Genomic DNA, 26,648 nt, shown 5'->3' on the forward strand with positions numbered 1-26,648 from the left:
TCTGTCACGTCTTGATTTCTGCACCTGAACGACCTCTTATCCAATTGTAACTTGGTATAAACATTATATACCGGTAGCAGAAGTTATTGATACTATCATATTGTTGGGATATATAGGTGTGTCTGTCTGTCCATGCAGCTCTCGTCACACGTACATTGTTGCATATATCTCAAGCATTGCTTTTCAATCTGGGATTAAGACTTTCATTGCTGATTCTTATTCTACTCTACTTACTGTTGGTATATGTCACCGTAATCAGCCTTTTCATCATGCTGACTTCTGATAGTTTTTTTTAATTTTACAGTTGTGGCAGTGTGGTTGTATGTTACTAACCTAGTAAGGTACAAAAAATGCCATGAAATCACACTTTCTGTAAGTAGCCTACTCCTGTTTAATTACATTTTCTCTAATATTTGTTTTGGTATCAATTAATAAATGAGGTTTTAGAAAATCCAGCCCATTGTGTAAATCCTGTCTGGATTATTATTATTATTATTATTATTATTATTATTATTATTATTATTATTATTAAAACCCATTTCTTGCGTGACGCTGTGGCGCTAGTGCTCAATCAGCGAGCAGCCGGCTGCTTATATATCTGTGTTCGGTCTCGTTGTTCTGCAGAGACTGCTGTGTTGTCTGAGAGAGCAGCTTACCTGATTTGACGCGTCATTCGCCCTGTCTGCCGTGCCATGCAGTCCTTGGTTTCACCTGTCACCAAAGCCATCTTCATCGCCTTATTTCTGTTCGCTATTCTACTCATTCTCTATGTAATCCTATGGTACATTTGCAGAGACTCTGATAACGATTACATTTAACATTGGGAATAGCGATACACGAGGTAACAAGGTAAGAACAATTAAATACGTTTGTGACGTGTTTTAAACACAGTAGTCAGGTTGATATGAGAAAAAAAAATAATTAAAGTCATATCATTACAGTAATTCATTAGCTAACTTGGCAGTCCTTAGCGGGAATCTTTTTTGTTGATATAAATTGCTTGCAGTTTTAACCTGTTGAACAGTGGAGTTGATTTGAATATATTCCTACTGAGTTTAAACTGTTATAATTTTTGGTTTGTTTGTTTGTTTGTGTGTTTGCTGGCCATGACAATTTATCAATGCAGTAGAACCTAAAACTTGCGACAAGAGACATTCAAATATCAACCCCGGTGAAGTTAGGTTGATATTGGGTATTCGGGTGGATATTATATTTCACCCAATGAAAGATGGCATGCTAACGAGTAATTTAAGCCATGTCTCGTTGATTTGCGAGTAAGCAATCTCTAGTTATGAACACGGAAAATAAGCGTACACATTCACTAGACATTGTACAGTAGGTAACGTCATATAATGGTCCACAGCTCCTGCATAAAAACTCGCAATACAATGCCATTTCACCTCATGAAAGATGGCATCAACAAACATGCCATTTTTAAAAAAATTCTCTACGTTTTAGAAAACCTTTTGTTTGTTTAGTTATAGGAAAGACATCACCTTTCAAAGCAAAACCTGGCTCTTCTTCTTCTTCTTCTTCTTCTTTGTAGTCCCAGTAGTAGTAATAGTATTGTTGTTGTTGATGCTTTTCTCGCTGTTCTTGTTCTTATCCCCATTCTTGTTTCCTATAAAAATTAAAAACATATAGTACCCTAATCCTGTTTTGTCATTTGACGAGACATATTCATTTTATGTCCTATTTCTCTAACCTGATACTTCAAGTTTTCTCACACTTTAGAATTATAAACCACAGGAGGGACACCCTGGCAGCTGAAGTTCTTTAATGGATGGAAGTGATACCAAAAGTATGTGCGCACTAATATATATATATATATATATATATATACACACTGATCAAAAATAGAAATGCAACATGCAACAATTTCAAAGATTTTACTGAGTTACAGTTCATATAAGGAAATCAGTCAATTGAAATAAATCAATTAGGCCCTAACCTATGGATTTCACATGATTGGGAATACAGATATGCATCTGTTGGTCACAGATACCTTAAAAAAAAAAGGTAGAGGCGTGGATCAGAAAACCAGTCAGTATCTGGTGTGACCACCATTTGCCTCATGCAGCGTGACACGTCTCTTTCGCATAGAGTTGATCAGGCTGTTGATTGTGGCCTGTGGAATGTTGTCCTACTCCTCTTCAATGGCTGTGCAAAGTTGCTGGATATTGGCGGGAACTGGAACACGCTGTCGTACACGTTGATCCAGGGCATCCCAAGCATGCTCAATGGGTGACATGTCTGGTGAGTATGCAGGCCATGGAAGAACTGGGACATTTTCAGCTTCCAGGAATTGTGTACAGATCCTTGCGACATGGGGCCGTGCATTATCATGCTGAAACATGAGGCGATGGCGGCGGATGAATGGCACGACAATGGGCCTCAGGATCTCGTCGCGGTATCTCTGTGCATTCAAATTGCCATCGATAAAATGCAGTTATGTTCGTGGTCCGTAGCTTATGCCTGCCCATACCATAACCCCACCGCCACCATGGGGCACTCTGTTCACAACGTTGACATTAACAAACCGCTCACCCACATGACACCATACACGCTGTCTGGGTGAAATATTAGTGTTTTGCGCGAATGTCCACCCGAATATTCAATATCAACCTAACTTCACCAGGGTCAGATATCATAGTTGTGAAAGGTGCTGTAAACAATGTTATTAAATAAACATCCCATTGCATATTGTTTTGTTTGTTTCTTAGTGTAGCTCGATGTGTGCTATGTTAAAGTAAACAAATAAAGTGAAAGCACTTTAGGGCTTCCTCTTCGCGGTTCAAAACACAAACAAACAAAACACCTAGTTGTTACTAGAGCACTAACTGAACAAACAAGAACCTAAACTACACAACAAGACATTTAGGCTGTTTATCTGTTTTAAAAACTAACAAAACACACAAAAAAGGTTTTCACACAGAACCCCCCCCTTTTTTTTTTTTTTTCTAATGGCTGAAAGCACCATCAACCAGGCCCTCCACACAGCATCAGCCCTGACCACACTGGCTAAATACCCTGCACCTGGCTCTAATTTACAATGATAGCCAGGTGCAGGGGATAATTAACAATAAAACAATTAACTGTAATCTAATTCAATTAACAAACAAACACACAAATGTGCATTCGCAAATGTTTTTGGCAGGGAGGATATTATCCCCCTCCCTGTTGTATTACTATATATATATATATATATATATATATATATATATATATATATATATATATTCATCTATAATATATATATATATATATACATGTATCTCTTACACACGGCACAAACAAAACAAACAAATACATTAATATATTTAATGTAAGGGTTGAACTCTGAATATGGAGCAGAGATTTCAACAAAGAAAGTGCATCCAGAAGCATCCAGCCCCCTACGCGCTTTTAAAAACAGATTTCACTGACACCTCGAAAGGAAGACGTGTTTTCCTTCCTTATTCACGCAGTAAGAACATTGTATTGATCATGTGCCAGTTTTGATGTGCACGCCTGGATGGAAGGTGATGTATGGTTCTGATAAGAAGTGGGCAGAAATCAAGGGAGACTTGAAATAAACTGTTATGTCAGGTAAGGTTCGTGCTGTATTTCCACTTGACTCTTTCTATTAAGGTAACATTTCAAAGCCCACGATGTGCAGAGTAGCTCCCAACACATTGCTTTAGTGGAAACTGGTGTGTCTTGTTGACAGCTTCTGTGATTCCCCCAGCAGCTCATTTGTTTGTCACAGTTAGTTGTAAAAGTCTTTGTGCTTTCCTCAAATGAGGCTTTCTTGATGTACACTTTGGTCAATGTTGAGGGACAGTCAGTTGCATGGACACCCACTATCATGCCCTGTTTAGAAATACAGACATCCTTCTGCTGTTCCATGCATGCTGCTGAATAGTTGCACACAACTGTCACAGAGAATATACAGATGGGATAATCCCAGCTAACTGCCACTTACTCACTGTGTGACCCAGAGCAAGTCACTTAACCTCCTTGTGCTCTGTCTTTCGGGTGAGACGTTGTTGTAAGTGACTCTGCGGCTGATGCGTTGTTCACACACCCTAGTCTCATACCTTGTAAAGGGCTTTGTGATGGTGGTCCACTATGAACCATATATTTCTAATAATATTAATTATAATAATAACAATTACTTGTAACGAAGTTTAACTTCAAATAATATATATATATATATATATAGATATATTATATATGGGTACTACCCATGGATAACCCTTCAATTATAAAGAATTTCTTAATTTAATTTCCTGGAGGTTTTTGGAAACTATCGATAGTCAAGATCCCTGGAGTAGTATATATATATATAGATATATATATATATATATATATATATATATATATATATATACGCTATACGATGCTGGTAGGAAAGTGTCTGTATGTGAGTAGTGAACATGCAGTGAAAAAGGAAACTAAATAGTTGTGAGTAGTTGGTGCTCACCAGGTGGTGCTGGTGCTTTCTAACATAAATACACTTGCTGTTGTTCCCCTATGTAATATATATATATAAGAATAGCTTTTTAACTCAGATCCTAACCTCAGAATACAATAATTGCAAACATCATAGAAAGGTAAGGGGGCAATAAAAAACAAAAACAAACTATGAACATGTAATCTGAAGCTACAGACTTTGCTGGTAAATGTTATGTACACTAATATTATGTTAAATTACATTTATTCTATGATTCCTTCACTGTGTCATGCTTTGCTATTATGAAGAACCCTCAACTCATTTATGACTATCAGTATTCCTTCTTTGTCAATTCTAGATGAAGATCCAGAACCATTTGAACTCCCCACAGCTCACCAGATATCTAGAAGAGGATTCGCTTTTTTGAAAATATTTGTGTCCGAAATGATTTGGCATTTCAGCAGTTGGGACTCTTGCTCAGTGACATTTTGTTCAAGAAGTTTGGAATATATCCCTGGTTGGTGCGGTAAAAGACAGGATGAAATAATTTCGATGGAATTAGAGACGGCACTGTCTGTTCAAAACGTCTTTCACAAGGACAGCCTTTTGATCCTCAGCACGTTGTGTGCTACTGTGAAATGTGTTTAATACGACTGTCATTGGTCTGTTTTTGTGTATTTGAACCTCTTTCAAATGCAGTATGGCTTTCTAGATCATTTGTATCCATTATTTCATGATCCGGTATGCTTAATTATTGAGAGTCATTGAGGTATTCAGGTTTCGCTTTTATTGAACAGTAAAGAAGCATTTACACTGTGAAGTAGCATTTGCACTATGTACTGTATATAACATGTCTAATAAATTCTACTATATATTATTAGAGTTAGGAAGAGGGTATACTAGGTTTGGCACTAATCTTGTTTATGCATTTCAAATCATAGGTCCTGGTTTTGACCTGTCCATGCAGTTTAATTGGAAGTGTGATCCCTGTGAATTTAGTGTGCATTAATGTTGAGAGACAATGGCACTGTCTATAGTCAGGTGTGCTGCTTTCTTCTCTCCAAGCCAAGTCTATAGAGCAAAGACTCTAGGGCACTTTACCTTGTTGACAAAAAGCAGCACCATACAGTTTTTTGGTGTTATTGATTTTAAAACCAGGTAAATTTTCATATTTGCATCCTGTCTGCTGCTGTATTTTTACAGTGATGTAGTGATCTGATTGGCTATGGGTGAGGGCATGCTGCATAATGTATGCACCTGGAAGCTCCCTGCTTTGTGATTGGCTGTGCACCCAGTCTCAGTGTTGAGCCATGGGATGTGTAGTGTAGGTGTCAGACTTTCCTTCACAGATCTGATGTGATCCTGACCTGAGAACCCCCTGCCTGGGCCTCTCTTAAGCAGCGGCTGCTGAATCGTGTGGTGGTTTTGTGATGTAGAGCGGAGACCATCAAATGCATTATATATAAGTGACCTGAGCTAGTTCAAAACAGCCTGCTGCAGCATGTACCCCCCTTTTTAATGGAAAAGGATTTGCCCCTAAAATAAAAACCACATAAAAATCAGTACATGACCTGATATTGTTGCATAAAATTGTGTTTTATATTGTAAAAAAGAAAGAGGGCTGTGGCACCACTCTAGCAACAACTTCTCTGAGAGGCAAAAGTCTACAAAAGGACACTTCATGCTGACATATTCATCTCTACTTCATCATTTCCTCAGCGGATAGAGGAATTGTGCAGTCCATTCACTTCCAATTTCAATTCCAATCTACAGCACAGGGAGGGCTCAGTCTGTTCTTGTATATGAGGGCTGTAAATCAGTGGCTGAGTGAAGCCTGTTTCATGGGCTCGCTCATGGATTTAGAATTTGCCAGTGTGGTTGGTTCGTATTATCCATTTAGTGTCTGTTTCAGTGGGACTGGTGGCTTGAAAAAGAATAATGCAGTAATCTGTCAAAGTTTATCACTGAAATAAATTATTATGTTTTCTGATCTCGTGAATAAAGAATTGTGGGAATCTGGAACCAACTCTCCAGTAATGTTGTTGCAGCTGACACCCTGGAATCCTTCAAGAAGGTGCTTGATGAGATTCTGGGATCAATAAGCTACTAACAACCAAACGAGCAAATGGATTCCTCTCGTTGTAAACTTTCTTATGTTCTTATAATATAATACAAAATGTAGAAACAGTATTTTGTTATAAATCGAAACTATCCCCCAAAATAAAAGGGGTTATTTTATCTAAAGAATAATTTCAATAAATCTTACATATCAGGAACTTCAGTTTACTATGCAGATCTCGGTTTTGAAAGACGTTGAAAAAAACTTGTAGTCGAAACGCTTGTCATTGAATTTAAGCTTCTTTTAGTATTTCTAAATTGAAAGACATGCACCAGCAAACGTGTTTTAATTTCAAACTGTATAACTGGTAGCTTCTTAATTACCCTGTTGAGAACAGGAACGGTGATTGACAGAGCTTAATTGTCTGTCAATCTACATGCCTGCCCTACAAACAAGGTGGTGAAGCCAAAGATTCTGGCCACAGTGCACCTGCACTGTGGGTACCAGGCCACCTCCTAAGAACCTAAAGTCCTATAGTTAGTTACTGCAGCTCATTTACATGCAATCAAAAAAGGATACTAGAGGCAGACTATAACATGTTTCTTCCAAAACTGCACATTTGAGGCCTACATAGTGAATGGAAGTGCATGACTGGTACGGTTTATGTAATTTGTAACCAGTTTCAGGATGTGAGCTTTATAGCACCCAAGAATATTGCTTGTGGTAACTAGGAATGTTGGATTTCATTTAATTCCTTAAACACTTATACTTTATCTTAAAGACTTTTACCCAATCAGAAAAGCTGTCATCAAAATCCACTCATTACGCTGCCTTTACTGTGCAATTATATACTACAACACGATTATGTATGAGGCTGTGGTCTATTCAGCCAGTATGAAAGCTTACCACGGTACTGTGTTTTTGCATGGTGAATTTGCAGTTTTCCCATGCTTTTCCCATTATTATACTATAGTTACCATGGTTTGCCATGTTTTTAACATGCTCTACCATACCTCTCTGGGCTTTACAATGTTATGATGCTGTGTGTACATTGTTGTATGTTTCTTTTGTACTGAGCCATGGTGTATGCTGAAGATAAATTTCCATTTTATGCTCTATTTAGTGGACAATAAAGCTTTTTTGAGTTTGAATTTGAATTACCTACTGTATGGTTTACCGTGTTTTCAATGTGATTTATTACATTGTTCTATGGGAAACTTTGCTGGCGGATCTAAATACTGATCAAGTTATTAAAAGAGGGATACCTTGTGAAAAGCAGCATTTCTAACAGTGTGAGTCTCTTAAGAGTATTTCTGTCTTTCAAAGCAAGTAATATGCCAGGTTTATTGTTTTAATATTTAAACACTGGTGGTGTTGAATAGACCCTTCATCTGTAAAACATTGATGTATCTGTGTGTAGAAATGTATTTGAATAAATAAATAATGCTGTCGTGGTTCTGTTATAGATATATTTTATCACTTCATTTATTGACACAAGGCACACATTAAATACCATCTGGCACCAGTTAAGGAAAAGTTCATTGGCATGACTAACGTGACAGAGCCTTAACTTGAAGTTGAAAGTGGGTGCAATGTGAAATCAAAAGTTCTGAAGATAACCGTCACGCTTTAATCCACTTAGATTGAGAGTCCATTCTGATTGGTTCTTTCACTGCTCTAGAAGGGTACAGTAATCTGAATTGCAGCATTAATATTTCAATCTCACAGTCAAACATTTGAGTCCCTGCCTTTCCATCCGGTTCAATGCCGTGTCTATGAATCTGAAGAGACTGAAAAAGGCATTCTCCACAGACTCGCATGGTGGGGACTAAAATGACTTTGGTTGCATTCCCAAGCTGACAAACATATTGACACCATGCAGATTCAGAAGAAAGGGGCTACATTTTCATGGTGCAGTACCTGCTATATAGGTCAGGCGGAGTTCACTACACTTTATCTTCCTCTTTGTAATAAACGTTCTTTGAATTGCAGTGCTGCTTGCTATCCTTGTCTCAAATCTTTGGAACCCACTGGCTGAGGGAGAAAACATTAATTAGTCTTGAAAGGGATTCTAACTCATGAAATAATTCCATTCCATCTTGCCTGTCGTGCACTTCTATTCACTAAGCAGGGCAACATGGAAATTTGATATAGAATTAATTTCTATTGATAGCAATGCAACATGTGCAGGATGAACATTAATTGTCTCAAAGCCACTATACAGTATGTATAAATGTATAATTAATTTGTGGTACCAAATACATATTATTCATTTGCAAAAGTATTACAAATATACATTGTTATATTACAAAATACAAGCATTTTTAATGCCTTAAATAAACACTGAAAAAGCGGTCTTAACCCAATAGATAATCCTGGCTGAGCTTCAGTTTTCTTGTAATTCGCTTCCAATTGAGGGATCTAAATGTTTGAAACAGACCGTAGAGAAGATGCCCTCCTACAGTGACATCACCCTGAATACTGATGAGAGCACCTGCTACCACTCCCTCTTCCTGGGGTTACAAAGATAAGTGCACAATACCCTCCAAACAAGAACTCATCACTATTTAGGGTGATGTGGAAATAATGCCCAATTATTTACTGCCCTATTTTCTCCTCAACTTAGAATGCTGTGGTGGAGTGTCCTGCTCCTATATGTTTATAAGTGTTTTCTGTTGTATGTAGTGTGTTTAATGTTGGTGTTTATGTATAAAATACATGGGATATAAATTTGGGTTGTGAGCACAAGTGTTTAAAATGTATATTTGTATTTAGGCATGAGGATTGCACAGCACTTCACGTGCAAGTAAAATAATATGTGAGCACGGGGAATTGCACTTTTAGTAATTCACTTGCAGTTGTACCGAGACACCAATTGAATGATTGATTAGCAATCGAGTCTTGGTACAGCTGTGTAAAAGCTGCATGTTTTCACTCACTTGGGGTTGTGTGTTCGGTGAGTGGAGAGGAGAGAATTAAAAGCACAAGCAAAAGTAAATATGTGATTTCACTCTCCGTGTTTGTCTGTTTCGCTTAGTGTTAATTCGTTTTGTTTGTCTGTTTATTTTGGCCTCAAGTGCCGTGTCCTGTGTTTTGTTTGTCTTTGCAACCTTTTATTTTCTGCTTGTTTAAAATATTAAATGCTGAGCGGTACCAATCGCTCAGCTCCACCCAACTCCACCTCTCTGTTGTTTATTTCCTGGTTCCTGTTTCTGGTCTGATGTCACCCACTCCAGCCGTCTTCGTGACACATGGTGTCAGAACCGAGATTACCAGCGCCTCCTTGATGCAGACCAGAGCAGGGACCGCAGTTTTTTGGGGGAAAAAAAAAAGTTATGCTGGAGCTGGAGAGATGGCTGCCAGGATCTGGTGGACCTCCTCGTGGTGTAGAGGACCAAGGCTGGTGCCTTGCCTGTGGGGAGTTCGGGCACCTGGTGGTGCGCTGTCCCTACCAAGAGGGAGAGGAGGAACCGGCCCAGGAGAGGAAGGTGAGGAGAAGGAGGCAGAGAGGAGGAAAGGTTAGGAGGAAGCAGAAGGAACCAAGGTAGTGCACCCTGTGCATTGCCTATGGGCATGAGGACGAGGACTGCCCAGAGCAGGAGCCAGAGGATGAGGAGCCTGAATGTCCTATGCCTGAGTGGGAGGAGCCTGAGCACCCAGGGCCCAGAAGCGGGGAGCACAGGTGTATACAGCCCACAAAGGGGAAGGCAGAGCATCCACAGCCCACGTCTCCACCAGCAGAGGAAGAATGCCTGCTGTTTGCACCACCTGTCACTGTTACTCCCTATTGTGTTTTGATTAACATGGCCATTTTTATGTCTGATTTAAAATATCTATAGACACCCAATGTTTCAGACAGCTTCAAAGAATTGAAGAAAAAAGAGTCCTGTTTTTCACTGGTAAACCTGTCTATGTCTACTTCCATATTAAGGATGCATTTTGTTGGTCCCTTGACCGGCCTGTGTATCAAGTTTTCACAATACATTACAATTGCAGTAATATACCTAGATTAGCATGTTAGCTAAAGCAGTACTGCTAATCTGTGTCTGAATAAGTGTAAACCTTTAAGTTGAGTTTTTTTTGGGGGGGGCTGGCGAGTTGCGTCTACCCTTCCCCTCCTTAATCTCCCTGTCAATCACCCCCCTTCTTCTATATAAGTCTCCCGTTTCCAAGTCCACTTTCTCTAGCATTTGTTTGTTTTTCGTACCCATCCTCCTCCCCTCCTCCTCCTTTCTGATTTAGCAGCCCTGCACCGGTCCCCTCTTGGGGGTTAGTGAGGCTCACTTTCCCTGGCCTCCCTGGGCTATGCCCTTCAAGCTGGAGGTTCTGTGTGGGGCAGAAGGGACCCCTGGTCACACTCTCTATCCTTTCGCAGCTTGTGCTTTTACCCTATTCTAATTTTTAGACTCCTTCTCCTTCTCAGCTGTCGATGTGAAGTCTGTCTTCGATCTCTTATTAATCTCTCTACTTCTTTCTTTCTAGTTCCAGGACTCATGTAAGCTCCATTCCACGAGTCCCTCTAACTTTTTCCTTTTTAAGGCTCTCCTTCGGAGGTCCGTTCAGTTCCGGTGGATAGCTCTGTGCACAAGTCGTTCAGCTACAGCAGCTCTCCAAGAGTCGGGTCCTTTGTCACCTCAATCCCTTATGGGTAGCTCCGTTCCCAAGCTGCCATGCAAGCGGCTCTCTGCAGAGTGGGGGATTCTATCTATGTGTTTTTGGGTCTTGGGTCACCGGACCAGCCTTAGGCTATAAGGTTCTCCATTGCCAAGAACTCCTGTTCTATCCCTTTATCTCCCTTCAAGTATCCTAGCGCTCTCCGAACTGTCATGAAGCACTACACTTGCTACTCACCATCGCCCCTTGAAACACTTGTAAATGATTAAAAATAGCTTTTCCAAATCCACTGTTGGAACGAGAAAGTGTTCTCCCTGTAGCAGATAACAAGGAATTTACATTTCCAATGCTGATGTCATTTCACCTGGTGGGTGAAGCCGTCTCCGCCCCTTCAATGGCGTCTTCCCTGTTTTTAACCAATCAGCTGCTTCCCCAGAAGACACTGTAGAGCAGAATAACTCAGGACGTTCAAGTGGAACAGATACCCTTACAATAAGGCATAGAAACAGTTAACTTTCTTTAACTAAAAATACCAGATATGTCTTAAAAAGAAAATAGCTGTTTATAATAATAAGTGCAACAAATGGAAGTGCATTTTGAAGTGTTTTAAGTTTAGTAAAATTGATTTTTCAAACTGATTTGACAGAAACTCACTACAAAGGTCTCAGCCTTGTGATGAAGAATACATTTCTGAATGGTAGTTGGAAGATCAATATTTTTATACTGCAGCCCTGTGGCATGTGATTAATATTTGGAACGCTATGTGCTGGCGTGATGTCAACAATATGTTTTTTTTTTCTCCCCACGCCTGCTAATGAATTGGCATCACAGTCCATTGAATTGAATGGAAAGACAAGGGCTGGACGCAAACAGCAAACGTCGCTATTCAAAGATAAACGTCTTACCATTCAGTTAAAGAGCAACTCTGTGGTCAAGAGATGTCTGAATTACTAACTCATCAGCTTCTAGGAAGGGATCCGTTGCAGAAAACCATGGGCTCTGACATATTGTCTGTTCACATATTCTTAATCATTTGTTACACCGTGCAAAAAAAACAGTGGAAAAAATGTATTTAGGTCAGTGTCGCAGGTGGACTGTTCTCACTGCTCGGAAAGCAATCACTCTTACCTCTCAATAAAACCTGATGAACCAGCAGGGGCAAGGCTGCTCAATGAATAGTGTTCACAGGTGCTGTCAGCACTGCCACGATACACGAGTGAGGTAGGCACTGTATTTTCACAGAGACTACATTTCCAAAACTGAAAGGGTTGCTATCATACCTCACTGTAACCACTGACCTCACATGACTGGAGAATGGACTGAAAACCAAAAGAACATTTGATCATGCCCAGAACTCCACACTAAGTGCAGTTTCATTTTGTCAAGGTGCCTGTGACTAGATTGACCTTGCAGGGCCCAGATTCTTACTCTCCAATGGAAAGCTGACTGTTCATTCCACAAGGAAGCAAGAGGAGTACAGACAGAGGTGAAACTGCAGAGCAAACCTCAATGGTAACTCTCCAGTCTGGTGATGTATTGGGGTTTCTAAATAAGATTTTAGTTTTCCCTCATTATGCTGGTTTGAAAACACTTGTTCCTTTGAAATAAGTATTCCAGTTTAAGACATGTAGTATGACAAATAAATATAATAGAGTAAAAGGCACAGTTCAGATGGTCTAACAATGGTGTTTAAGGTAATGGCTGCAGGTACTAAAATACATGATTCCAGCTGCAGAGAGTTGCTCTGTTTTAAAATGTGCTATTTGTCATTTAACAGGCTTGACTGATGCTGTCTTCCAAGGTGTGGCTGGGAATAATATGGCTTCTAATGCAGCTTAAATAAGAAGGAATGGAATTGAAAAGTTCAAAACCATGCATTCTATAGTATTGAGGAGCAAATATATAGCCAGTGTTTATAGCTGTGCCTGGTGTGCAATGGGATGCCTATCACGGTGGATTTGGGCTTGAAACATTTCCCATACCTCATTATATGTCATTGAAACTACAGCTGCCTCTAATTTAATTGAAATCTTCAATGCATCCAATTGACATTTCTTGTGTTGGCATTGATTGAACAGTGGGAGTCTGTCAGCTGCTGTCAGTAACTGGAATCTGTCCCTGTGTGTTTACAGAATCCAGGGACAATCCCATTACTGTGCACTGGTGATGGAATGAACATCGGACACCCACTCTAATCAACGAGCACATGGGGTATATATCTAAGCAAGATTAAGATGGGAATCGTGTCTCGAAATCCTCAGATGCTTGAAATGAATTTAAGGTTAATTCATAACTTTAGATTCTCAGTCATAAAGTATGTAGATGAATACTAGACACATGTTTAATCAATGTCTTGCCATTTATCCCGTGGATTTGTTTTTGTCCTTTATTGTTTTTCTGGACCCCCTTGTAAATGAGGCCTCAGTCTCAACAGACTTTGGTTATATATCTGAATGTATTGCTAAATTTAAGCCTGTTTAAAACCAGGCAACCTTCTGGCAACTCTTCAAAAGCAATTTTTACTCAGTTCAAGGATCACATTTCACATAGTGAAAATTCCTTAAAGATATTACTTGTAACAAGCTACCAGAAAAAAAGTTGCACTGAAGTTGCAACGAGTTTAGTTTGTTCCGCTGCTGTTTTGTAATAATTCCACTAGGTGGCAGAAGACAGTTACAATTCCTCCAGTGTGTTGTTATATTACATCACATGCTCTCATAGATGGGTCTACACACAAAGTTATATAGTATATATATATATATAGATATATATATATATATATATATAATATATACCCACACCAACATCTATATGTGTGTATTGTATGTGTGTTTGTACACATTCACATTTGTGATTAACTATTCTACGAGATAACAACAACTTAAAAGTCGTTGAGGTAGCGTCGTCTACCCTTGTAGTAGCAGATCTAAGTGCATATTTTTTCAGACATGTATTGCAAATGTAGACAACTGCCATCTCGTAACTGCCATCGGAGTCAGCTTGTTCATTTTTCTACAAGTCAATTAGTATGTGCAACGTAATGCTTCACTTCAGGGGAGATAGAAGAGCCAGGGGTACAAATTTCAAACTTTAGTTTCACATATACAGCATCTAGAGAGCAGCTTTCTCATTGTAGTGAAATTTGCTAAAGAGAGGACAATTACTAGCGCACCTAAGCTCGTCCGCTTCTAGTAGCTGATTGGTCTCAGAACTCTGTCAAGTAGGGTTTTAAAGGATCCAAATGATTCTCCTTCACAGCATGGGCATGTAGCCCATTCCATAACCTCACACTCTCTGTGTTAAGTGTCTATTACCCTCTGTATTAAGTCTATCTTCACTTGTGTTCCCTGGTCCTGGTTTCTATAGTGCAATAAAAGTAGTGGTTAACTCTTCTTTCTTCCATGCTAAATCGATGTAGTTCTTCTAGCCTTATTATCTTCACAGCTTTGGCCCAGGTATTGGGTGTCTCTCAATGTATGGATACTCTGATTGTGGGTCATGCCGGATGCAGTTGTTATTACTACCGCAGAGGTATTGTTACGGCAAGGGCTGAACATCACACTGTTATAGTTTCGCTTATAGCTGCAGAACTGCATATGCAATTGTGATTGTGTCTGTCTGTATGCATGTCACTATCAGGTTTAAGTCTGACACACTACCGATAACTTGGGTTATTCAAATATACATTTCTCTGTTAATGAATCTATCAAGCAATCCTTGTACAGCTAGAGAAACCCACATTAGGATAAGTGCAGGATAGACAGAGGATGCCTTTACACAGTGAATGTAGCTTTTTGTGCAATGAAGGCTCAGGAATTTGTTCTGACACCCCTCCCCCTTCCTTGTATTGTGGTAAGCACTGCTTGCACCCTTCCACCATACCCCAATTAAAACTAGTCTAGTGGACAAATGTTTGAACAAAAGTGTTTTTTTCCATGCTTAACAAATTCACAAGAGAACACTTTGCATTTATTTGAATCTCAGCAATGCCCATACAAGGCCAATAATGTAAAATAGAGGTGTGCTGGAGTGGCTCAGGCTGCAACAAGAGCCCTCTGTGTTTCATATACGATACGTGGACCCTAGAACACTGGATACAGTTTTAAGAGTGACATAAAAAACCCTGGACAGGAAAACACAGTATTTTACTATAAACACAACTAGACATTTTTAAAAATAATATTGAATTGACCATATAACTGTCTTACCCACTGTATCCCAATACTATTGACCATATAACTGTCTTACCCACTGTATCCCAATACTGTTCAGTTAAACTTTGTTTTAAAGTCAATACAAAGAACATCGCTCAGCATTAAGCCCAAAATGTATAAACCCTTTGTTAAACCCCACCTCCCGCTGTAAACTACCAAATGTGAAAGCTATACCACACAATCCCTACGAGAGTTAAACTGTTAAAAAAACACACGTTGGCTAACTTAAGAACTTTCTAGTAATGACACAATCTGAGCCCTTGACTGGTATTAAATCGAGAGGTTTCACTGTATGCGAAAATGAATGCACAAAGCTAAAAGGATAACTGTCCACAAATTAGTTAAAATGTTTTTTTTTTTAAGCTTTCCACTCACTCCCGCCACTCTGAGTTACAAAGCTTGAAAAATGCAGTACAGCTTTGTTTCAACAGAGAAAATCTTGAAGTTGACGTGTGTGTATCTTTAAGGTAAAGGCAGAGAAGGAGATTGTGCAGCCAACCCAGCCCAGACAGTGTTCCATTGATTATGCAGCACACAGAATAACAGCAAGCATTCAGCTCTGCCCATGAATGACATCACAAGGGCCCCCCCAGGCCATTTGCTGTGTTAGTCTAACACAGTGGAAACATTATGCTAAGGGTTAAATCAACTGGTCATTTCAAAACAAGCACCTTTGAAACTGACATCTCCTTAACATCAAAGTGTGATTCAATATAAAAAAAAATTATATATAAAACAGATAGGAAAATATTTTCTTCTTCCAACATATTTTGATACTAAGGGATGCCATCGAAACAAAGGAACTGTTAGCCATTTCAAAACAGGAAAATACAAATCTGAAACAAACATAATAAATAAAACTAGTTAAGCTGTATTCATGTGCTGTCATTTACTTTTTGAGCCCTTTATTCATGAAGAAACATGGCTGACATTTTAAGTATATGCTGCTCAGGATCTTTCAGCCAATCGGATCGCATGTTTCACCTTCTGTATTCCAGACATCACGGATTCTCCAAATCAGCGCGATTGAGGTCACCTGCTTTAAAACTAAAACCACACCTGTGGCAGCTCTTGGAATTCCATTCAAAACGGTGACATCACAATCGACCGCCTACCTCAGCCACTTAAGTCTTCATTAACCTTTTCAAGGTAACTGAAAAAATGAAATGGACTAAAAGGATGGTCATGATTAGAAAACACACAGAGCTGGATTTATATCTTGTGTACTAATAATAAAGCAGAATATCAAAGTTATAGGACACTGAATGTCTGTGTATGGGTTACATAGACACTCAAAGCACTTCAACAGACCTCGGCTTTCAGCCTCTCTACTAGTGCAGATATTCCTTAATACACAGACGTTCTTGTCCTATAACTATATAATATCGTAGGTGTTCATATAAACACACACAGCGGATCTGAAAGACCTGCTGTTCTGTATAGGGGCGTATCTGTTCACCAACTGACCCGGTTCCAAGCTTTGCGCACTCATCAGCAATGCAAACCCTCTGGACTGGACTTCATTGCCTCTGTGTGCCAGCTTTGTCACATCACACGAGGCAGAGCTGAATTCAACCAAGTAAAATCTGTTATCCTTTCAGAATATTTATTAAAAAAAAACACCACCACCACACTTGGTTATAAATTCTGAAGTAAAACTGATTAAAATCATTAAAAGAAATGTCTATTTGACCAAGTTTCAGATAGTTTTACCCCTGCCTGACAACCCTGGTTAAAATAGAGCAAGCAGTTTATTGCAGCTTTAAAAGGCACACATTTTATACACAGTGTATGTGAATAGAAGGGGGGGGGGGGGGGGGGGGTACTGAACCTGTGGAATAGAGGGAGGAAAACAGGGGTACATGACTTAATAAAACATTTCATGCTATCTCCTGCTGTAGCAAAGACATCTATTTTTTAACACATGGAAATGCACATGGAGTCAGCAGCTGAAGTTGTTACATGGGGAATGATTGCATTGGTCCTTGAGCTCCACCTCTAATAGTCCTCACCCTCATCTCTGCATGGGCTGAGACTACCAGCCTCTTCATACAGCGGTTACCAATTCTATCTTTCCAACAAGCCCAGTCCCATTTACTGGTCTAATAAAAAAAAAGAAGAAGAATCTGGTCTTGGCCTAGTAATAGGGGTCCTCGTACAAATCCGTCCGGAGGCAGAAAAGGATCCCCCCTCCAAGCATGAAGATGGTAGCCCCCCAGCCCAGTCCATAGCCCCAGTTGAACTCATGGTACGTCTGCAGCACCGCCCCATCGATGAACTTGATTGGGTAGAGGACCAGTGCGCAGGCCTGCAGAACCACTGCGAGGGGAAAGAAAGGAACAACAACAAACAGTCTATCAGGTATGGGAGGTGGCTGACTGGAATGTCTAATAAGAGATACAGAACACAGGGCAGGATTTTCTGTATCCCAACAAAGGAAATATGAAACAGGGTTAAATGCAGAAAGTGTTACAACTGCATCATTGTTTGAACTTACTAACTTATGCCTTATCGTTACAGGAAGGTGGATAATAGGGTCGATAGTATTTTTTTAAAACTTTTTTTTAAATAACAGCTCTAATAATGACTGCCCATTTCTCATACTATTCCTTCAAATTTAAGACGCTTTTTTAACCATTTTTTGCTTCTCAAAAATATCCTGCATCTTGAATTCAAGTACAGTATAGTGATGCGTGTATTAAAAAATCGCCAACAAAAGACATGACCACCCGAGTACACAAACAGCAACGTGACACTGCCGAGAAAAGACAAGAAAGATGTCTGCCCGAATACACAAGGAGCAACATAACACTGCTGAGAAAAAACAAACCAAGCTTCCTGAGGAATTCCAAGAGAAACGTTTACAATTTCAGCATTTCCAACAAACAGCACCAGCTTGGACAGATCGGAAATGCTGATCAGACCCCCGTATTTTTCGACATGCCAAGCAATGTTCAATGCTGTTGTGGTTGCTGGGTTACATGTTGTCTGATGCCATGGAGTGTTGTGTCGTGCTTGCTGTTGACAGGATGTGTGATGCCGTAAGTGAGTGGTGGCATGTGTATGACAGAGGTGCCATCTTAAGTGTTATACAGTGTGCAGCACAATAAAAACAAGCTCTGTGGTTAATATACAACAACATTGTTTCGGGTCAGTTTTGTACGATACAACAGCGTAATTGAGGTTGTATCTTTGTAAATGTATATTTTTTTTAAGTCTTATTTTTTCCCTCAAATTCAAGGTGGTAAAACTGGGCTCCGTCTTAAATTCGAGGGCGGAATAGGGTAATTTATACAGTATACTGTATGTAAGTTCAGATAATAGTGGTGGCAATACTCTGGGTATCAGGTCCAGTTCAGTATACAGTCACAGTAGTTACTACTCCATAAAAATGTAATTCTGTGCAATCAACCACATTTTGTTAGTAAAACTCATTCGATCACTAACAGCATGCAATGTTTGAATTGACAAAATAAAGGCACCTCTGCTCAACTATTTGTTGACCCTGTTTAATGTTTCTTTGCATTTAACTCTGTTACTAATACTACTGTACTTCTTTCTTTCTCATTTTCACACCTGCTGCACTTGATCACCCACCATTAAAGTACTTACCTATAACAAAGGGCGACAGTCACCACCTCAGTATGTGAACTCATTACACTGATAGAGGCATTAGCCAAGGCTTTGAGAGTTTGATACACTGGTGATTGATGAGAAGGACATACCTGCGGTGAAGAGGAAGATGGCCACAGTGCGGTAGTGTTTCCTCTGAGTGCCCCGGCACAGCGAGATGAGGCCAATCATGAACGCCACCAGAGTGACCGCTGCTCCAGTCAGCAGCAGCACCAGCGTGGCGACCTGCCAGTCTGATAGAGCAAAGAGAGACGCAACCAGAGTCACAACACTGCACCTGCTGCAGCGGCCGTGCAATGCCATGGACATTATATAGTGTCTGCCGTACTTGCAGGCCATTAGGAACAAATAAAAAACATTTTGGTAACATAATGGAAAAAATAGTTTTAAAAAACGCTGTTTTTATACTCATTTTATAGAGAAGCTCAAAGGCAACGCTGTTATAATGGAGGACTATGTTGTGCAGAACGTTCATTTTAGAGTGTGTATGAGGAAGGATAAAAAAATGAAACTAAATAAATACAATTAACGATAATTCATATACTTTGTCTCGGGCCACATTACCCAAATGTTCCCTAATGCAGGTTAGCAGCAGTTATCCCCAAACTGCAGGAGACTACAAATAGACCGCTCAACGACTGAAACAGCTTCAGCGTCTTACACAGAAATGATATAGGGGCATAGCCAAGAACAGGGGCGTTTAACGGTGTTGGGAGGATTTTCCTAGACTGCACTAGAAGTCTGCAGGTTTGAATGGAGGTATTCCTGCAGTGTTGAAAATAAAATACTGCTCCTGTATTTGTACAGGACTGGAAAACAATTCCGGTGCAATTCCAAACAGATTCGGTTTTCTGAATGATCGCTAACTAATAACAATGACCAATTTGTGGTAACCTCAGGCTAGATCTCAAAAACCACTTGATATTTATTCTTTGTAAAAGTGGCCTTAACCTTCTGATGCAGAGTTTGAAGATATTGGAATTGTGCAAGGCTGAGAACACTGAAAACATTCAGGCCAACACATTAAGGACCTTGCAAAGCCAAGGGAATCTCCTTTTTCCTTCCCATCAATGGTGGCATTTGTGAATACAGTTTGCCAACTCAGGTGAAACCTTTACCCTGCCACAGCAGAACCCTACTTCAGCCTGTGCTAATAAGAAGTAGGGTATTATACAGTTATAGTAGCATTGGCTTACTTAAAGACAATACAAGCACACATACAGGTGGCCTAATGCTACATTGTATATTGTGAAGGTATAGTAACCCACCAACTCTGTTACTTCAACATAAAATACACTGTCATCCTATAAATAAAAAAAGACACATCCAATTAAATTTGCAGTGTATCTACCCCTGCAGCCCCATTCCAACCCAAACAGCTGAATCCTAAATTACATAACACCACTCCACCTGCCATCCTGGCAACCAGGACCCTGCATAATGGAGGACCCCCCCCAATCCCTGCTTGGCTTCATCGCCCCCAGCCCTGCAAGAATGCTCACCCCTTGTTCCTCACCCTACCCCTTCCTTTGGTTCCAGCCCAATTCCTTCACTGCCTGATTTGCTGCTAAGAAAGGCTGGACTTAATTAACCTCAGTTCCCACTGCCTCAACCCAGCGGCCCTATTGTCCACTGCACCGACTGGCTTCACAGTGTTAACCCTTCGTTCCCTCATAACAAGACCGGACAGAGCTACCATTAAACTGCAGAGGGGACGGGTTTGTTATACCCCAATGTCAGGAAGTTTAAAAACAAAACTACTGTAAATGTATTGCTTCACAAAAGCTTAGTATAGCAAATCTTTCAAATATAAATAGTCAGCTCAATGAGTCATTGCTACAGGAAAGGTTTTTTTTTTTTTATGCCTACTAATATTTGTGCCTCATTCAGAGGGTTCCAATCAACTGCCTGTATTTAGTGAAGGGCCCCTTCGTTGTGAGATTGGAACTTTATTTCTTGATCGGGAGAGATTGATCTTGATAAATCTGAGTCAGATTGACCACAAAGTAGATAACGCTTTGTAGTGAGGAAATAAACTGCAATGCATGGACCTGCTACTGTATAATGAGAGTTCATCTCAAGGGACTAGACCATAACTTCTAGATGTACCACTGGAGACTTGTGTTTAAATTCAACTTGAGTCACAGTGGCAGGGTGGGGGTCTCAATTTCCCCCAGTTGACATGCCACAGATGCAGCAATCAGAACTATGAATATAACATTATAGAATGAGAGGAGGCCATTCGCACCAATGCTCATATAGTTCATTGTAACGGACTGATCCCAAAAGCTTTATGAAGCCTTCAAAAAACCCGCAATGATTCAGCAATCACCATGGCTAGGAACCCACTCCATACTCGCACCACTCTCGGTGCACAGAACGAGTCTGTCCACATCGTTTGCAGCCGTGTCCTCTGTCCTGGTTTCTGCTTTGACCACAGCACAGAAACAAGAAATACAACAGCATTAGCAGGAGTTGTTAGTTTCAAACTGAATTAAAATATATAGAAAGATTTCTTAATATTTTCTCCAGCAAGCAATCGTTTGTCTGGTTTGAAGACATGTTCTTGCCTAGGTTGGTTCCACCTCAGCGTGTTAGTCTAAACATCCCCTTACCCTGTGGATTCACGCAGCTTCTGCAGTAGATGTGAAGGGACTTCCAGACAACACACAGCTCAGCTAATGATCCCCTGCTGTTTAATGAGTACTTTAGAAAACAGTGTCACCCAGCAGGTCCAGAAGATGCATTCATCATCACTTTCACTAACTGGGAAGCAGGGTGTTAATACCAGCCATGTGTCACATTTTTAACATTTTGCTTAAACATTTAAATGTGTTAGTCAAAGACAAATGTAAGCCTTTGTGTTTCTACAGTAGCATGAGTACAGAGAAACATTCAGAAAATGATGCAGAAAATTCCAGCAAATAAACAGCATCAAGACATTTTGAACTGCAAATACTGTACAAAAAACTAACCAAGTGTTGCTTTAAGACTCACAGGGCGATATTTTCGAAGTGTTTACTCCATTCTTTAATACACTTCTGTGATATGGAAGTAGAAATAAAATTCTTAATGTTACAAAATGAAAAAGAAAACAATGAGTGTTTACATGAACTTGGAGATATAACTTGGCTGTTTGCTTCTAGTTTTGTAAAATTAACAGGCGTTTCACCTCTTTAAAAAAAACGAAAAACAAAAGGAGTTAAAGACTGCAAACGTGCCTCATACTGCGTTCTTTACACTGTAACATGCCTGAAACCAACACTTCAATATAAGAGAGCCCTGTCGCCCATTCCTCACTCGCTAGGCCTCATGAGGAAACATGAACCTATAAAAACATCCGTCTACCTTCTCTTCAGTTCACCTTGTACTGCAGATATGAATCTGAGCAAAAACTTATGAGGCACCATGAGAGCTTCCCCTTGCAGCTGCTTGTGATTGCACCACAGTCCTGGCCCTGAACACTCAGTCCTCTCTGAAGCAGCCTGTCAGCTGTGCAGGGCGAGACCTGCTTGAAACAATGTGCAAGCGGAAAGACTTGTGCCAGCTTCCCACTGTCGGACCTTTGGCTCTCTTTCCTGGTCTTGATTTGACTAAACCCCCTTAGTGGTTCTTTAAACATTACTTACAGGGATGGAAAAATTCCATTGCACAGCAGTTTGATCTGTTCCTGGTTTTAAAATGAGTTTAAGAAGACACATTGCACTTGTTACCTATACACTGCGGCTAATCAAGCTTGCACCAAAACCTGGAATGAGAGACACTGCTATGCAATAGGAGCCGTACTTCCATCCCTGAATTAACACATCGTCTGTGTTTGTGGATATTTCCTTTGAAGTCATTGCAGTAAGTGATGCGAAGGTCATCACAAGGCAGAACACCCTGCAGTGTTTACTAAAAACGCTTTGCCTTCCCTTATAAAAGTTTACCACGACATACACCTCTCTGCTTCACCATACCTCCACGCGCTACCATGCTTCGGCTATGCTTTAATTACACTTTGCTATGCTTTAAAAATGGTACACTTTTATAAGGGTTATTGTACACATTATGATTACAGCAATATATTTTTTAACACACAAATTATATTGTACATATATATTATTTTCTTAATCCTACATAGTGCGCCCAATACCTGTAACACAGGAAGTGAACTTACTTTTGCAACAGAAATAATTAGGTCTGGAAAACAAAGGGCTCAATGACAAAAAATAATGGATTTGTTAGAAATGTTACTCTAAACAAGAGAGTATTTGCTTAAGACTTGGTTATTACACCTTTAATGGTCTCTGCCTGGTCAGTATGTGTTTCTAATTAAAAGTGTATCCTATTGCATTCACACTGGTTTAAGACACATCTCCTTGATAGAACATTAGATAAGTGTGCACGCAGCTGCATTGTCCTCAAAAGCGATGGCACAAGGCCAGTGCACTCAAAGACTACATGCCTCCATTACTGAGATGGTATGCTAGCAATGTGAAAAAGCAAAATCTCACTGCTGCTGGAATTGAAGCCCAGAGTGCTTGGCTAATTTTATCCCAGTTTTTCAGTGCACACTGAAATACTTCCCACATGTTCTGCAGCTTACTGAGTCTTCCCATTACTGGCTTGGGAGGCAACCTGCTTTACAAGGACAGGAATAGAAATCTATACAACTCCTGAGAATACTTTAGCTAAAAGAAAAGAGGGCAATTCATTCTTACATATTGATGTGTTTCTGTTGAGAAAGGGAAGCTTACTTTTAACTTTAAAACACCTTTGAAAAAGAATATGTTCTGAATATATTTACATATAGATATACATGACATAATACTCTCAGCATGATATATGCAAGGATTGTTTTTGCAAAACTAACAGAAACTAAGTGAAGTAGACAAACGTTTAGGTTAGTTCTTCAGTGCACTTCAAAAATGTAATCAAAAATAGGTATCCAAAACACCTCTCGCTCTCTCGTTCTCCGAGGGATTAGAGACTCCTCATCTCTCTATATATCTATACGATATATATATATAATATATAATATATATATATATATATATATATATATATATATATATATATATTCCTGAAATAACAAGTACTTGTATACAAAAGATATTTATCAGATGGGTGGCAAGGGGAGTGCTTGTCCTGTCACGCAATAGGGCTCCCTAACAATGAGATTCTTCTATTCACATTGAGGGCAGTGTTCCAACACACTTCTCTATGCTCAGAATCAAACAAACCCAATTCTCGTGACAAGGGGGCACTTCAATAGAGTATCCTGCTGGGGCATTTCACGTTATTAATCACATCACCCGTAAGAACGGGAGATCTTCTTTCACACTAAACAGCAAACGGCAGCTTCGCCCTTCCAGCAGAAAAATAACAAAATACATCTTTGTCAAACTGACTGGATAGTTTTCAAACGAAAATGTGTCATCAACGCTGTACAATGATGTTTAGTAACTTTATCTACAGTCTTGCTTAGTTAGACCATCAGGTGTCTTTGCTTCTCTATCCAACGCCAAAAAGAGCAAGGGTTTAACCTGTTGTTCTCCTGCAGAACAGTATCGGGTATTTTTCTGATAGAGCCTGAAATGTGCGCAATTCATTTTACTGGACAAACCTACAGCATTAAAAGTTAACGCTTTGACTAGGCAGGTGGTTGAACTTTTTTGAACTTTTTGCAAACTCAGTAAGAGTTTGTTACTGATATGATACGCTAGCAATTGGGGGTGCAAGATTACTGGGATTCTCGGTAACAATATACAGGTACAGATTACAAAGATTGTTTGTATCATATGTCTAGTCTTGGTACACATTCCGAAAACATCAGTATGGTTCCATCAAATCGACAAACATGCCTGTGTTAACTTAAACAAACCTTGGTTCACAAAATGGTTCTTACCTGTTTTAAACGTAGGGGTGCATTGCCAAAAGTCCCCGTGTTTGTTACAGGACTCCCAAAGCGAAAGAGAGTATTGTTCAGCGGTGACCCAAGCCGGACTGAGCAGTGCTACCAAGTCTAGAGAAAGTGCCAGAAACACGCAGAACAGAGCGATCAGTTTAAAGGGACGCAACACGTATGCTTCATTGACCGACATCCTTTTAGAAAGTATACGAATCTCTAGTTCAGAAGTTTCAAGTATGAGAGGCGAAAAAACTCGTGTACCCACACAGAGAAACTGCTGGAGACTCACGTCAGATGTGCAGTTGAAAGAAATGAATGAGGCGACCGGGTCCTAAACTCCACCACTTCTCTGCAACGTGGAAAGCACTTTATTCAAAATACAGCTTTCAGATTCCAAAATAACTATCATAGACATTTTTGTAAACGAAAAAATACGCCTTAACACTGGTGCGTCACTATCATCCAAAACATCAGCCAAGCGCTTTCAAATTACCCACAGCGAAGTTTATACATCAATATCAACACTTCAGACCGGGTGTTCATTAGTATGCATTTTTATATTAAAAAATAGAACTGTCGATATCAACAGTTGCATTTTTTATATCATCAGTTGTATTTTCGATATCAACAATTTAATTTTCGATATCAACATTCTATTTCTGATAGTAACAATTCTATTTTTCTGTAATTTAAAAGCGCTTGGCAGACATTTTGGCTGATAGATAGTGCACCCCCAGTGTTAACGTTAAGTTGTGTTTTTTTTTCATTTTTTTTTTTTTTTTCTGTAGAAAAGCCAAGGGTTAGAAAAACAGAAGCTTCATAATAGCTGATATTAACACGTGTGGTTTTTTAAAAGTTTCATCCTACCAGGACTGTGTTTCTTGCGTTGAATTGGATTCACACAGATTATCACTTTGAAACAGGCATGTGATAAAAAAATATCGATTATGGTATCTTTACACACGGTATTTGCATGTAGGTTGTAGGTTGTAACTTTACACTAATGAGTATGTGCTTAGCACTCTGGCTGCATGAATAATAATAATAATAATAATAATAATAATAATAATAATAATAATAATAATAATAATAATAATGAAAAGAAGATCATTTTTAAAGAAAATATAAATAACAAAGCCCTGAGGTGCATCTGGGATTGAAAAAGTAAAGCTTGTATGCCAAGACACAAGTTCTCCAGAATAGTCATATGCCCAGACAAGAGACTTCCTGGGTATTCAACAGCGCTCTGTCCTGCAGAACCCTTACTGTGTTTTGGCACTATAAAGAACCATATGGAGCGTTCTACAGGTCCTATGCAAACAGAACCATCAGGGGTATAGGCTACCGTCTGTTATATTTAGAACTGCTTGGTTTTTATTTGTTTAGTTTGTCTAACAGCCCACTCCCCTTAAAAGCTGCCAGACACAATTTAGAGAGGTTTTGGTCAGTCTTTTCGTCAGTCACACAGTATTAGCAGTATCATCTCATGACACTAAAACACAGTGTAAACATGTCTAGTAAAACTAAAATAAATGATATGACAAACAAATCTAATGCTCTGATCTTTGTATATATGGGTACCAAGTCTGTACAGACCACGCTGTATGTATCATTTTGAATATTACATTTTATATCAACTCATTTCTGCAATAGCAGTTTCCAGACTGGACTAAAATAGGAATGACATTTTTTTTTTTGTATCTTAAAGATGAATTTATTTAAAAAAAACAAAACAAACAAAAAAAAAAACGTTATTCCTTAAAATATGTTTATATGTTTTGTTTCTCTATTATGGATCCA

At 39.4% G+C, this 26,648-nt stretch overlaps 1 protein-coding gene across 1 annotated transcript; it reads right to left on the reverse strand.

The window, feature by feature from the left end:
• Positions 1 to 15,055: 15,055 nt before the first annotated feature.
• Positions 15,056 to 25,149, reverse strand: LOC121318689 (transmembrane protein 47-like). The gene is made up of 3 exons (XM_041255628.1): positions 24,846 to 25,149; positions 19,048 to 19,188; positions 15,056 to 17,641 (listed from the first exon to the last, which is right to left on the reverse strand). Exons 1-3 carry the CDS (start codon positions 25,039 to 25,041, stop codon positions 17,460 to 17,462), a joined length of 519 nt encoding a protein of 172 aa, XP_041111562.1. The 5' UTR covers positions 25,042 to 25,149; the 3' UTR covers positions 15,056 to 17,459.
• Positions 25,150 to 26,648: the final 1,499 nt, after the last annotated feature.

Source organism: Polyodon spathula, chromosome 7, assembly GCF_017654505.1.
Source record: "Polyodon spathula isolate WHYD16114869_AA chromosome 7, ASM1765450v1, whole genome shotgun sequence".
Classification (NCBI taxonomy): domain Eukaryota; kingdom Metazoa; phylum Chordata; class Actinopteri; order Acipenseriformes; family Polyodontidae; genus Polyodon; species Polyodon spathula.

What these genes read in the sequence shown, in the direction of transcription:
- LOC121318689 (XM_041255628.1), bottom strand. Translation starts at nt 25,041, where the DNA reads ATGTCGGTCAATGAAGCATACGTGTTGCGTCCCTTTAAACTGATCGCT. An exon ending in CACCCCTACGTTTAAAACAG is followed by an intron (nt 19,189 to 24,845) that starts GTAAGAACCATT and finishes TTGCTCTATCAG; the next exon opens with ACTGGCAGGTCGCCACGCTG. An exon ending in CATCTTCCTCTTCACCGCAG is followed by an intron (nt 17,642 to 19,047) that starts GTATGTCCTTCT and finishes TTCCCCTCGCAG; the next exon opens with TGGTTCTGCAGGCCTGCGCA.